The following is a 15,485-nucleotide window of genomic DNA, read 5'->3' as shown; positions in this document are numbered from 1 at the left end:
TCTACCTTATGTGGGTTATAGCGGGGGTGTCGAACTCATTTTGCTCGGTGGCCGCATTCGGAAGTGATCGTTGAAGACCGAATCCGGCCCCCGGGGTAAAATTTGTTTAACACCCCTGCTCCAGGCCATATGAGGTAATAAAAATATAGCTTTGTTTTGATTTGATTTACGCAAACCACTCACGGGCCAGGTTGGACCCCCTTGGACCCCCTCGCGGGCCGGGAGTCATTGTTACTGTACTGGCAACAACAGGCTCAGGGTCAGTTCCTATTAAACTCTACCAGGGAATGAACTAAAATTGAATACATTTTTTCAAAGATAAACTTCTTATTGAAAATAATAGACTTTCTTCCATGATTTTTTATATTACATTCATTCATCAAGCCTATATTCCTAAACTGTGGTCACTGCTGAATCACTTAAGGACCTACGTACACACACTACGACAATACACCCGTAGTCTGCCCCACGTCAACTGTCGATGTACAGTGGGGAAAAAAAGTATTTAGTCAGCCACCAATTGTGCAAGTTCTCCCACTTAAAAAGATGAGAGAGGCCTGTAATTTTCATCATAGGTACACGTCAACTATGACAGACAAATGGAGAAGAAAAAAAATCCAGAAAATCACATTGTAGGATTTTTAATGAATTTATTTGCTAATTATGGTGGCAAATACGTATTTGGTCACCTACAAACAAGCAAGATTTCTGGCTCTCACAGACCTGTAACTTCTTCTTTAAGAGGCTCCTCTGTCCTCCACTCGTTACCTGTATTAATGGCACCTGTTTGAACTTGTTATCAGTATAAAGGACACCTGTCCACAACCTCAAACAGTCACACTCCAAACTCCACTATGGCCAAGACCAAAGAGCTGTCAAAGGACACCAGAAACAAAATTGTAGACCTGCACCAGGCTGGGAAGACTGAATCTGCAATAGGTAAGCAGCTTGGTTTGAAGAAATCAACTGTGGGAGAAATTATTAGGAAATGGAAGACCTACAAGACCACTGATAATCTCCCTCGATATGGGGCTCCACGCAAGATCTCACCCCGTGGGGTCAAAATGATCACAAGAACGGTGAGCAAAAATCCCAGAACCACACGGGGGGACCTAGTGAATGACCTGCAGAGAGCTGGGACCAAAGTAACAAAGCCTACCATCAGTAACACACTACGCCGCCAGGGACTCAAATCCTGCAGTGCCAGACGTGTCCCCCTGCTTAAGCCAGTACATGTCCAGGCCCGTCTGAAGTTTGCTAGAGTGCATTTGGATGATCCAGAAGAGGATTGGGAGAATGTAATATGGTCAGATGAAACCAAAATAGAACTTTTTGGTAAAAACTCAACTTGTCGTGTTTGGAGGACAAAGAATGCTGAGTTGCATCCAAAGAACACCATACCTACTGTGAAGCATGGGGGTGGAAACATCATGCTTTGGGGCTGTTTTTCTGCAAAGGGACCAGGACGACTGATCCGTGTAAAGGAAAGAATGAATGGGGCCATGTATCGTGAGATTTTGAGTGAAAACCTCCTTCCATCAGCAAGGGCATTGAAGATGAAACGTGGCTGGGTCTTTCAGCATGACAATGATCCCAAACACACCGCACAGTGGCTTCGTAAGAAGCATTTCAAGGTCCTGGAGTGGCCTAGCCAGTCTCCAGACCTGAACCCAATAGAAAATCTTTGGAGGGAGTTGAAAGTCCGTATTGCCCATCGACAGCCCCAAAACATCACTGCTCTAGAGGAGATCTGCATGGAGGAATGGGCCAAAATACCAGCAACAGTGTGTGAAAACCTTGTGAAGACTTACAGAAAACGTTTGACCTGTGTCATTGTTATATACCCTTTGTTGGCAAACTATTGAGAAACTTTTGTTATTGACCAAATACTTATTTTCCACCATAATTTGCAAATCAATTCATAAAAAATCCTACAATGTGATTTTCTGGATTTTTTCCCCTCATTTTGTCTGTCATAGTTGACGTGTACCTATGATGAAAATTACAGGCCTCTCATCTTTTTAAGTGGGAGAACATGCACAATTGGTGGCTGACTAAATACTTTTTTCCCCACTGTAGGTCATTGTAGACAAAAGGAAATCCACCTCAGCATTAGGACTGGAACAGGTTCTGTTAGCTCATACTTCTCTCTCTTACTGCTCTCTGATGCACTATTGCAGTGTATGTAATCAAGCACGGGGGGGTATATACAGTGGGGAGAACAAGTATTTGATACACTGCCAATTTTGCAGGTTTTCCTACTTACAAAGCATGTAGAGGTCTGTAATTTTTATCATAGGTACACTTCAACTGTGAGAGACGGAATCTAAAACAAAAATCCAGAAAATCACATTGTATGATTTTTAAGTAATTAATTTGCATTTTATTGCATGACATAAGTATTTGATACATCAGAAAATCAGAACTTAATATTTGGTACAGAAACCTTTGTTTGCAATTACAGAGATCATACGTTTCCTGTAGGTCTTGACCAGGTTTGCACACACTGCAGCAGGGATTTTGGCCCACTCCTCCATACAGACCTTCTCCAGATCCTTCAGGTTTCGGGGCTGTCGCTGGGCAATACGGACTTCAAAGCTCCCTCCAAAGATTTTCTATTGGGTTCAGGTCTGGAGACTGGCTAGGCCACTCCAGGACCTTGAGATGCTTCTTAGGGAGCCACTCCTTAGTTGCCCTGGCTGTGTGTTTCGGGTCGTTGTCATGCTGGAAGACCCAGCCACGACCCATCTTCAATGCTCTTACTGAGGGAAGGCGGTTGTTGGCCAAGATCTCACGATACATGGCCCCATCCATCCTCCCCTCAATACGGTGCAGTCGTCCTGTCCCCTTTGCAGAAAAGCATCCCCAAAGAATGATGTTTCCACCTCCATGCTTCACAGTTGGGATGGTGTTCTTGGGGTTGTACTCATCCTTCTTCTTCCTCCAAATACGGCGAGTGGAGGTTAGACCAAAAAGCTCTATTTTTGTCTCATCAGACCACATGACCTTCTCCCATTCCTCCTCTGGATCATCCAGATGGTCATTGGCAAACTTCAGACGGGCCTGGACATGCGCTGGCTTGAGCAGGGGGACCTTGCGTGCGCTGCAGGATTTTAATCCATGGCGGCGTAGTGTGTTACTAATGGTTTTCTTTGAGACTGTGGTCCCAGCTCTCTTCAGGTCATTGACCAGGTCCTGACGTGTAGTTCTGGGTTGATCCCTCACCTTCCTCATGATCATTGATGCCCCACGAGGTGAGATCTTGCATGGAGCCCCAGACCGAGGGTGATTGACCGTCATCTTGAACTTCTTTCATTTTCTAATAATTGCGCCAACAGTTGTTGCCTTCTCACCAAGCTGCTTGCCTATTGTCCTGTAGCCCATCCCAGCCTTGTGCAGGTCTACAATTTTATCCCTGATGTCCTTACACAGCTCTCTGGTCTTGGCCATTGTGGAGAGGTTGGAGTCTGTTTGATTGAGTGTGTGGACAGGTGTCTTTTATACAGGTAACGAGTTCAAACAGGTGCAGTTAATACAGGTAACGAGTGGAGAACAGGAGGGCTTCTTAAAGAAAAACTAACAGGTCTGTGAGAGCCGGAATTCATACTGGTTGGTAGGTGATCAAATACTTATGTCACGCAATAAAATGCAAATTAATTACTTAAAAATCATACAATGTGATTGTCTGGATTTTTGTTTGAGATTCCGTCTCTCACAGTTGAAGTGTACCTATGATAAAAATTACAGACCTCTACATGCTTTGTAAGTAGGAAAACCTGCAAAATCGGCAGTGTATCAAATACTTGTTCTCCCCACTGTATATATATATATATATATATATATATATATATAACAGTATATTTAGGCAAGCATATCAAAACAACAAGGCACATACAGGCAGTCAAAACAGCGATTATTTTATCAGTTCTTTTTTCAGCAACTCTCGCTACGATATGGCAACATAACTATGGAGATTATCATCACAAATAGCAGGCAGTCTAAAGCAGTAGTTGACTAACAACGTCAGGAATAGGAATAACGGTGCACTAGCACCGAGGGATGCAAAACGAACTCACCCATTTTCAGACTCTGGTTAACGGTCCGGATACACATTCTCAGGCTTCCCAGAGGTGGAACAGCTAGGTAGCCTACTCGTGCGGTACTTGCATGATCATTGAGAAGTGAAATAGCAGTTAGTAGGGCCTGTGTGTGGTTAAAATGCAGATCGTTTTTTTGCCCCAATGCAAAACTCAAGTTGGTAGTTACATTATTTGGCTAGTGGCTACGATATGGCAGCAACTATAAAGATTAGCCTATGATATGGCAGCAACTATAAAGATTAGCCAATGATATGGCAGCAACTATACAGTGGGGAAAAAAAGTATTTAGTCAGCCACCAATTGTGCAAGTTCTTCCACTTAAAAAGATGAGAGAGGCCTGTAATTTTCATCATAGGTACACGCCAACTATGACAGACAAAATGAGGGAAAAAAATCCAGAAAATCACATTGTAGGATTTTTAATGAATTGATTTGCAAATTATGGTGGAAAATAAGTATTTGGTCAATAACAAAAGTTTCTCAATAGTTTGTTATATACCCTTTGTTGGCAATGACACAGGTCAAACGTTTTCTGTAAGTCTTCACAAGGTTTTCACACACTGTTGCTGGTATTTTGGCCCATTCCTCCATGCAGATCTCCTCTAGAGCAGTGATGTTTTGGGGCTGTCGCTGGGCAACACGGACTTTCAACTCCCTCCAAAGATTTTCTATGGGGTTGAGATCTGGAGACTGGCTAGGCCACTCCAGGACCTTGAAATGCTTCTTACGAAGCCACTCCTTCATTGCCCGGGCGGTGTGTTTGGGATCATTGTCATGCTGAAAGACCCAGCCACGTTTCATCTTCAATGCCCTTGCTGATGGAAGGAGGTTTTCACTCAAAATCTCACGATACATGGCCCCATTCATTCTTTCCTTTACACGGATCAGTCGTCCTGGTCCCTTTGCAGAAAAACAGCCCCAAAGCATGATGTTTCCACCCTCATGCTTCACAGTAGGTATGGTGTTCTTTGGATGCAACTCAGCATTCTTTGTCCTCCAAACACGACGAGTTAAGTTTTTACCAAAAAGTTCTATTTTGGTTTCATCTGACCATATGACATTCTCCCAATCCTCTTCTGGATCATCCAAATGCACTCTAGCAAACTTCAGACGGGCCTGGACATGTACTGGCTTAAGCAGGGGGACACGTCTGGCACTGCAGGATTTGAGTCCCTGGCGGCGTAGTGTGTTACTGATGGTAGCCTTTGTTACTTTGGTCCCAGCTCTCTGCAAGTCATTCACTAGGTCCCCCCGTGTGGTTCTGGGATTTTTGCTCACCGTTCTTGTGATAATTTTGACCCCACGGGGTGAGATCTTGCGTGGAGCCCCAGATCGAGGGAGATTATCAGTGGTCTTGTATGTCTTCCATTTCCTAATAATTGCTCCCACAGTTGATTTCTTCAAACCAAGCTGCTTACCTATTGCAGATTCAGTCTTCCCAGCCTGGTGCAGGTCTACAATTTTGTTTCTGGTGTCCTTTGACAGCTCTTTGGTCTTGGCCATAGTGGAGTTTGGAGTGTGACTGTTTGAGGTTGTGGACAGGTGTCCTTTATACTGATAACAAGTTCAAACAGGTGCCATTAATACAGGTAACGAGTGGAGGACAGAGGAGCCTCTTAAAGAAGAAGTTACAGGTCTGTGAGAGCCAGAAATCTTGCTTATTTGTAGGTGACCAAATACTTATTTTCCACCATAATTTGCAAATAAATTCATTAAAAATCCTACAATGTGATTTTCTGGAGAAAAAAAATCTCAGTTTGTCTGTCATAGTTGACGTGTACCTATGATGAAAATTACAGGCCTCTCATCTTTTTAAGTGGGAGAACTTGCACAATTGGTGGCTGACTAACTACCTTTTTTCCCCACTGTAAAGATTAGCCAATGATATGGCAGCAACTATAAAGATTAGCCTACGTCACACAAAACGCTGATTGTTTTTGCTCCAATGCAATGTGTAGGTACTGCCTCCTGCTTGTGCAACTGCAATGTCCAACATACAGAGAAGGTTGTATAGCCTCAATAACTATTTTTGGGAATGTTCGTTCAAATCGCCACATGGTTTTTGTATTTCAGCTGTTCAGAAATATGATGCAGAGATAGGCTACATCATCATCATCATGGTTCAGAAGAGGGTGAGTAAAGAGAGAACGTGAAGGGAGCCACGTCCAAAAAGGCCACTACTTTAATGAGGCATGTCTGTTGGGAACTGGGGTTAATCCCATCAGAATGGCATGGCTTGGCAGCGTATAATTAGCCTGTTAGTATAACAAGCCAAAAGGGTTTTTTAATTGTTAAATTAATAGTAATTGAACTTAACATTAAGTCATTTGCATTTTTTTGTATTATTTACAGTGGCCAGTGTAAGTTAATTATATTGCTGTAGGTTATTTGTAACTAGTAATGATGGGACAGCCAGCATAGTTAAGAGTCATGTAACTCTTTGTTATATATTTTTTGACCAATATTTGTTTAAAGGGCTTTGGCTGTGGTACCAGCTTTGTTCAGTACTTGTCATGGCTTGACCAAGCTCCTCTGATGACAGCACGACAATCCAAAACCACTCAAGGTTTGATAAACCCATTTTAGGTTTCTTCTAGGAGTGTTTTCAGTGTGGTCTTGTCAGAGCTCAACCCCTAGCAACCAACCAACCAAACCACACACCCATCCATCACTCTGTTTGACATCTGCCTCAGACAGCTCCTCTTATGAAACAGGTCAGGATGTGACAGCAACAGTACACAGTCACACACACACACGGAAAGACACACCCATGCACACACAATACCCCCTGCCCACATAAATCAAGAAACTCAAATGCTCGTTCTCTCTCTCACATGCCGCCCCCCTCCCCCCCCTCCTCTCTTGTTCCCTTTCCAAACACCCTATCCACACCCCAGTACAAATACAAACTTCACTCACTCCCCCACACACTCCTCTGGTTACCTCTGGCTCTGACAGTCACTTGCGGTGAGCCCGGTGGTGTTACATTGACACTGGGGGACAAATAGAGGTAGCTGGTATTCACCCCCTGCTCAAAGTCAAACGGCGACTTGTATTCCTGCTCCAGAGAGTCCATGGCTGTTGCCTGGCTGGGTGAAGTGGCTCCAGGCTGGGTTAGGAGGCTGGCTAGACTCCCACTACAATGACTCAGGTCGCCGTCGCTGCAGCCGCTGATTGCCTACATGTGCTAGGGTGCGTGCAGCTGGGGCACAGCTCACTCCGATTGTCCTCTCCTGTCTATTGGTCTGGTAGACGCACGGTGCTCCTGTGTCGTGTGAGTGACAGTGTGTGTCAGTATGTGACAGTGTGTGTGTGTGTGTGTTTTGCGGTCAGCCTCCTAGCCTGTCTGTCGGTCTCTGGGTTGGTCTTTCTGCTGCAGGCTTACATGACAAGCAGTCATTCAGGTAGGCCGAGGTGGCGTCACGACAGTCGTTCTGTGGTGTTAATGAGTTACCTTCCCTTTACCCTTCGCTCTCTGCCGACACTGCAATCACCAACCACCACAGTCAGTAGTCAGGCACTCCCCAGTCCCCCGGTAGCTAGGCTTCTCTGTTGTAAATAATCTCAAAGGTCACTGGTGGATTGCTGCCATCATCCACACATCCACAGTTTCTGATTCTGCACACTCAGGAGGTTTTTAAAAGAAAATACCATAAAGATGCTAGGCTATGCTAGCGTTTATGGCATGCAGGAGCTCTTCTGTGATGATGAGCTTCCAGGTCTAGTATACAGCCCTGGTCCCTCTGTCGCCCCTTCCCCATCCATCTTGTCATAAGGAAAAACGAGGTTCCATTTGTTGGTTGGTCACATGACGTGCCCGGGATAGGGCAGGCCCGTGAGATGGAAGCAGGCATAATCTGCAGTGTCCCAGATTACAGCAAGCCGCTAATCCAGTTCAGACTGTCCAGCTGGGCGCTACACTGTACTGTTACTGTACAGAGAGAGTAGGGCGCTACAGCTGTATGTACCAACACTGTTACTGTACAGAGAGAGTAGGGCGCTACAGCTGTATGTAACAACACTGTTACTGTACAGAGAGAGTAGGGCGCTACAGCTGTATGTAACAACACTGTTACTGTACAGAGAGTAGGGAGCTACAGCTGTATGTACCAACACTGTTACTGTACAGAGAGAGTAGGGAGCTACAGCTGTATGTACCAACACTGTTACTGTACAGAGAGAGTAGGGAGCTACAGCTGTATGTACCAACACTGTTACTGTACAGAGAGAGTAGAGAGCTACAGCTGTATGTACCAACACTTACTGTACAGAGAGAGTAGGGAGCTACAGCTGTATGTACCAACACTGTTACTGTACAGAGAGAGTAGGGAGCTACAGCTGTATGTACCAACACTGTTACTGTACAGAGAGAGTAGGGCGCTACAGTTGTATGTACCAACACTGTTACTGTACAGAGAGAGTAGGGCGCTACAGTTGTATGTACCAACACTGTTACTGTACAGAGAGAGTAGGGAGCTACAGCTGTATGTACCAACACTGTTACTGTACAGAGAGAGTAGGGCGCTACAGCTGTATGTACCAACACTTACTGTACAGAGAGAGTAGGGAGCTACACCTGTATGTACCAACACTGTTACTGTACAGAGAGAGTAGAGAGCTACAGCTGTATGTACCAACACTGTTACTGTACAGAGAGAGTAGGGAGCTACAGCTGTATGTACCAACACTGTTACTGTACAGAGAGAGTAGGGAGCTACACCTGTATGTACCAACACTGTTACTGTACAGAGAGAGTAGAGAGCTACAGCTGTATGTACCAACACTGTTACTGTACAGAGAGAGTAGGGAGCTACAGCTGTATGTACCAACACTGTTACTGTACAGAGAGAGTAGGGAGCTACAGTTGTATGTACCAACACTGTTACTGTACAGAGAGAGTAGAGAGCTACAGCTGTATGTACCAACACTTACTGTACAGAGAGAGTAGGGAGCTACAGCTGTATGGACCAACACTGTTACTGTACAGAGAGTAGGGAGCTACAGTTGTATGTACCAACACTGTTACTGTACAGAGAGAGTAGAGAGCTACAGTTGTATGTACCAACACTGTTACTGTACAGAGAGAGTAGGGAGCTACAGTTGTATGTACCAACACTTACTGTACAGAGAGAGTAGAGAGCTACAGCTGTATGGACCAACACAGAGCTGTGCTGTAGTGTGTGGAGAGAGCCGTAGCCTTGCTGTACTGTATGTAGTAAATCAAATGTATTGATGTATGTCACATGTATTGGTCACATGCACATGGTTAGCAGATGTTATTGCGAGTTTAGCGAAATGCTTGTGCTTCTAGTTCCGACAGTGCAGCAATATCAAGCAAGTAATATCTAACAGTTCCACAACAAAAACCTAATACACACAAATCTAAGTAAAGGAATGGAATAAGAATATATAAATATATGGATGAGCAATGTCATTATCAGAGTGGCATAGGCTAAGACGCAATAGATAGTATAGAATACTGTATATACTGTATATACAGTTGAAGTCGGAAGTTTACATACACCTTAGCCAAATACATTTAAACTCAGTTTTTCACAATTACTGAGATTTAAATCGTAGTAAAAATTCCAAGTCTTAGTTAGGATCACCACTTTATTTTAAGAATGTGAAATGTCAGAATAATAGTAGAGAATGATTTATTTAAGCTTTTATTTATTTCATCACATTCCCAGTGGGTCAGAAGTTTACATACATTCAATTAGTATTTGGTAGCATTGCCTTTAAATTGTTTAACTTGGGTCAAACTTTTCAGGTAGCCTTCCACAAGCTTCCCACAATAAATTGGGTGAATGTTGGCCCATTCCTCCTGACAGAGCTGGTGTAACTGAGTCAGGTTTGTAGGCTTCCTTGCTCGCACACGCTTTTTCAGTTCTGTCAAACAAATGTTCTATAGGATTGAGGTCAGGGCTTTGTGAAGGCCACTCCAATACCTTGACTTTGTTGTCCTTAAGCCATTTTGCCACAACTTTTTAAAGTATGCTTGGGGTCATTGTCCATTTGGAAGACCCATTTGCGACCAAGCTTTAACTTCCTGACTGATGTCTTGAGATTTTGCTTCAATATATACACATAATGTTCCTTCCTCATGATGCCATCTCTATTTTGTGAAGTGCACCAGTCCCTCCTGCAGCAAAGCACCCCCACAGCATGATGCTGCCACCCCCGTGCTTCACAGTTGGGATGGTGTTCTTCGGCTTGCAAGCTACACCCTTTTTCCTCCAAACATAACGATGATCATTATGGCCAAACAGTTCTATTTTTGTTCATCAGACCATAGGACCTTAATCCAAAAAGTACGATTTTTGTCCCCATGTGCAGTTGCAAACCGTAGTCTGGCTTTTTTATGGCGGTTTTGGAGCAGTGGCTTCTTCCTTGCTGAGTGGCCTTTCAGGTTATGTCGATATAGGACTCGTTTTACTGTGGATATAGATACTTTTGTACCCGTTTCCTCCAGCATCTTCACAGGGTCCTTTGCTGTTGTTCTGGGATTGATTTGCACTTTTCGCACCAAAGTACGTTCATCTCTAGGAGACAGAACACGTCTCCTTCCTGAGCGGTATGACGGCTGCGTGGTCACATGGTGTTTATACTTGTGTACTATTGTTTGTACAGATGAACGTGGTACCTTCAGGCGTTTGGAAATTGCTCCCAAGGATGAACCAGACCTGTGGAGTTCTACAATATTTTTTCAGAGGTCTTAGCTGATTTATTTTGATTTTCCCATGATGTCAAGCAAAGAGGCACTGAGTTTGAAGGTAGGCCTTGAAATACATCTACAATGATGTCAATTAGCCTATTAGAAGCTTCTAAAGCCATGATATAATTTTCTGGAATTTTCCAAGCTGTTTAAAGGCAGTCAACTTAGTGTATGTAAACTTCTGACCCACTGGAATTGTGATACAGTGAATTATAAGTGAAATAATCTGTCTGTAAACAATTGTTGGAAAAATTACTTGTGTCATGCACAAAATAGATGTCCTAACCGACTTGCCAAAACTATAGTTTGTTAACAAGAAATTTGTGGAGTGGTTGAAAAATGAGTTTTAATGACTCCAACCTAAGTGTATGTAAACTTCCGACTTCAACTGTACATATGAGATGGGTAATGCAAGATATGTAAACATTATTAAAGTGCCATTATTAAAGTGACTAGTGTTCCATTTATTAAAGTGGCCAGTGATTTTCAAGTCTGTATGTAGGCAGCAGCCTCTCTGTGCTAGTGATGGCTGTTTAACAGTCTGATGGCCTTGAGATAGAAGCTGTTTTTCAGTCTCTCGGTCCCAGCTTTGATGCACCTGTACTGACCTCGCCTTCTGGATGATAGCGGGGTGAACAGGCAGTGGCTCGGGTGGTAGTTGTCCTTAATTATCTTTTTGGCCTTCCTGTGACATCGGGTGCTGTAGGTGTCCTGGAGGGCAGGTAGTGGGCGGTGCAGTTGCCTTACCAGGCAGTGATACAGCCGACAGGATGCTCTCAATTGTGCATCTGTAAAAGTTTGTGAGGGTTTTAGGTGACAGGCCAAATTTGTTCAGCCTCCTGAGGTTGAAGAGGCTCTGTTGCGCCTTCTTCACCACACTGTCTGCGTGGGTGGACCATTTCAGTTTGTCAGTGATATGTACGCCGAGGAACTTGAAGCTTTCCACCTTCTCCACTGCTGTCCCGTCGATGTGGATAGGGGGGGTACTCCCTCTGCTGTTTGCCGAATTCCACGAACATCTTTGTTTTGTGGATGTTGAGTGAGGTTATATTCCTGACACCACACTCCAAGTGCCCTCACCTCCTCCCTGTAGGCTGTCTTATCGTTGTTGGTAATCAAGCCTACTACTGTTGTGTTGTCTGCAAACTTGATGATTGAGTTGGAGGCGTGCATGGCTATGCAGTCATGGGTGAACAGGGAGTACACGAGTGGGCTGAGCACGCACCCTTGTGGGGACCCAGTGTTGAGGATCAGCGAAGTGGAGAGGTTTCCTACCTTCACCACCTGGGGGCGGCCCGTCAGGAAGTTCAGGACCCAATTGCACAGGTCGGGGTTGAGACCCAGGGCCTCAAGCTTAATGATGAGCTTGGAGGGTACTATGGTGTTGAATGCTGAGCTATAGTCAATGAACAGCATTCTTACATGGGTATTCCTCTTGTCCAGATGGGATTGGGCAGTGTGCAGTGTGATGGCGATTGCGTCGTCTGTGGACCTATTGGGGCGGTAAGCAAATTGAAGTGGGTCCAGTGTGACAGGTAAGGTGGAGGTGATATGATCCTTGACTAGTCTCTAAAAGCACTTCATGATGACAGTGAGTGCTACGGGGCGATAGTCATTTAGTTCAGTTACCTTTGCATTCTTGGGTATAGAAACAATGGTGGCCATCTTGAATCATGTGGGGACAGCAGACTGGGATAGGGAAAGATTGAATGTGTCCGTAAACACACCAGCCAGCTTGTCTGCGCATGCTCTTAGGACGTGGCTAGGATTGCCATCTGGGCCGGCAGCCTTGCGAGGGTTAACACGTTTAAATGTCTTACTCACGTCGGCCACAGAGAAGGAGAGCCCACAGTCCTTGGTAGCTGGCTGCGTCGGTGGCACCATGTTATCCTCAAAGCAGGCAAAGAACTTGTTTAGCTTGTCTGGCAGCAAGACGTCGGTGTCCGCGACGTGGCTGGTTTTCCTATTGTAGTCCGTGATTGTCAGTAAACCCTGCCACATACGTCTCGTGTCTGAGTCGTTGAATTGCGACTCCACTTTGTCTCCATATTGACGTTTTGCCGGTTTGACTGCCTTGCGGAGGGAATGACCACTGTTTTTATTCTGCCATATTCCCCCGTCACCTTGCCATGGTTAAATGCAGTGGTTCGTGCTTTCAGTTTTTCGCAAATGCTGCCATCTATCCACGGTTTCTGGTTAGTGTAGGTTTTAATAGTCACAGTGGGTATGACATCTCCTATACACTTCCTTATAAACCCACTCACCGAATCACCGTATACGTCTATATTATTCTCAGAGGCTACCCGGAACATATCCCAGTCCGCGTGATCAAAACAATCTTGAAGCGTGGATTCCGATTGGTCCTAAGCACGGGTGCTTCCTGTTTGAGTTTCTGCCTATAGGAAGGGAGGAGCAAAATGGAGTCGTGGTCAGATTTGCCGAAAGGAGAGCGGGGGAGGGCCTTGTTTGCATCGTGGAAATTAGTGTAACAATGGTCCAGTGTTTTCCCAGGGCGAGTGCTACAGTCACTATGCTGATAGAATTTAGGTGGCCTTTTTCTCAAATTTGCTTTGTTAAAATCCCCAGCTACAATAAATGCAGCCTCTGGATATATGGTTTCCAGTTTGCATAAAGTCCAGCGAAGTTCCTTGAGGGCCGTCGTGGTATCGGCTTGAGGGGGGATATACACAACCGTGACTATAACCGAAGAAAGTTATCTTGGGAGATAATATGGTCGGCATTTGATTGTGAGGAATTCTAGGTCAGGTGAACAAAATGACTTGAGCTCCTGTTATGTTGTTACAATTACACCATGAGTCGTTAATCATGAAACATACCCCCCCCCCCCCACCCTTCTTCTTCTCGGAAAGATGTTTATTCCTGTCGGCGCGATGTACTGAACCCAGATGGCTGTATGGACGGGGACAGTATATCCAGAGAGAGTCAAGTTTCTGTGAAACACAGTATGTTACAATCCCTAATGTCTCTCTGGAAAGCAACCTTTGCCCTGATCTCGTCAACTTTGTTGTCTAGCTACTGGACATTAGCGAGTAATATACTTGGAAGCGATGGGTGGTATGTGCTCCTCCTAAGTCTGACTAGGAGACCGCTCCGGCTCCCTCTCCTCCGGCAGCATTGTTTTGGGTCGGCCTCTGGAATCAGTTCAAATGCCCTGGATGGTGCGGACAAAGTCGTATTCGGGAAAGTCGTATTCCTGGTCGCAGTGCTGGTAAGTTGACGGCGCTCTGATATCCAATAGCTCTTCCCGGCTGTATAATAATAATAATAATAATAATAATAATAATAATAATATGCCATTTAGCAGACGCTTTTATCCAAAGCGACTTACAGTCATGCGTGTATAATTTTTTTTGTGTATGGGTGGTCCCGGGGATCGAACCCACTACCTTGCCGTTACAAGCGACGTGTTCTACCAGCTGAGCTACAGAGGACCACATGTATGTAATAACACTTAAGATTTTCTGGCCATGATTACAGACACCTGCGTGTGTCCTTTGACACTATATAAACTAGTGACCCGCAGTGTTTGTCATTATACCCTGATGAAGACAGCTTGTCTGTCGAAACGTTGGTTATTAGGATATTAAATTATTGCATCTGAGCTCCTAGAGTGTGCGGCTTTCCTTTTCTTTTTCAACTGTTTCAGCGCATAGCCTTAGCGTTCTTTTCCCATGGTGCTTGGCTGTAGTGCTGTCAGTGTCTGTATTGTGTCACACTAAAGTTGAGGGTGGTAAGGAAGGAAGGACCTTGGTTTGAATGGAGAAAGGTTCTGCCATTGTTATAGGAATCTTGGATTTGTCAAATCATATTTGTCTTTGTAAGAGCCATGTGTGTTCTAGCAACCATCTGTGTAGGATTGTGAACTATAGAACATATTCTACCAGTGAAATATGTGGATCAGAGTCTGTTACAGTATGGCAAGGCTGTGATACAAATATTCAGGTTACAATGAGGCCTTACAGTGAGTGCTTCCATTCACCAAGTTCCTTACAAGAAGCAGGTGCATGCACACACACACACCAAAGCCTGCATCACTCAATAAGAACATTACAGAGGACACACACACACACGCCTATGCGTGTATAAACCAGCCTACTTTCATACATATGCATTAAAATACGAAGTAAAAGTCGGCCACGCATCATCTTAAAGGGAAAGTGTGATAAAATGAAATGTGCATTAATAATAACAAAACAATAATACAGGATAATGTGTCCCAGTAAGTAATATGCTTTTCATTTATCTGAATGTTGATAATACGATCTATGTGCTCTAGTTATGTCTGATCTGAGTTTCATTGGTTATACCGAGGAATTCCTATAGCCGAAGCTAGCTACATCGTTACCACAAGATAGGAAGACCCCTCAAATGACATTCATCTTCAAAACCAACTCAGGCAGACAGAGTGTGACAGGCGGCTAAGGTGGCAGTTCGACAGACACTGGAAAAGGAGTGCGTGCAAACTGAGGTCAGAGTGAATATCAGGGAGCAGCAAGGTCCATTCAGTAAAAGGGAACCTTCATTTAAAGAGTTGTAGTCAACCTTTCTGCTATTAAAGGATATGCACATGGAAGTGAAAGGAATATTGTTTAAACTGACTAAAGACAATCTGATTGAAATATGTTTCATTCTTCTCTGCAGATCCT

General features: G+C 44.4%; 1 protein-coding gene across 3 annotated transcripts in view; it reads right to left on the bottom strand.

Moving 5' to 3' along the window:
* Window positions 1-15,485, bottom strand: part of tpd52 (tumor protein D52) — a gene marked incomplete at its 5' end in the record, with an annotated part of 47,735 nt that overhangs the window by 16,102 nt on the left and 16,148 nt on the right. Inside the window, one exon of one of the 3 annotated variants that reach the window (XM_084158555.1) lies at window positions 7,044-7,176. The exons of the other annotated variants lie outside the window; for them this stretch is intronic. Within the exon in view, the coding sequence (XP_084014681.1) occupies window positions 7,044-7,176 (133 nt within the window). Of the gene's footprint in view, window positions 1-7,043; window positions 7,177-15,485 lie in introns of those variants that run through there. 3 annotated transcript variants of the gene reach the window in all.

Source organism: Coregonus lavaretus (genome assembly GCF_964263955.1).
Source record: "Coregonus lavaretus genome assembly, chromosome: 3".
NCBI classification, from domain to species: domain Eukaryota; kingdom Metazoa; phylum Chordata; class Actinopteri; order Salmoniformes; family Salmonidae; genus Coregonus; species Coregonus lavaretus.
The sequence above is the reverse complement of the archived record's forward strand: the minus strand, read 5'-3'. Positions and strand labels throughout refer to the sequence as shown.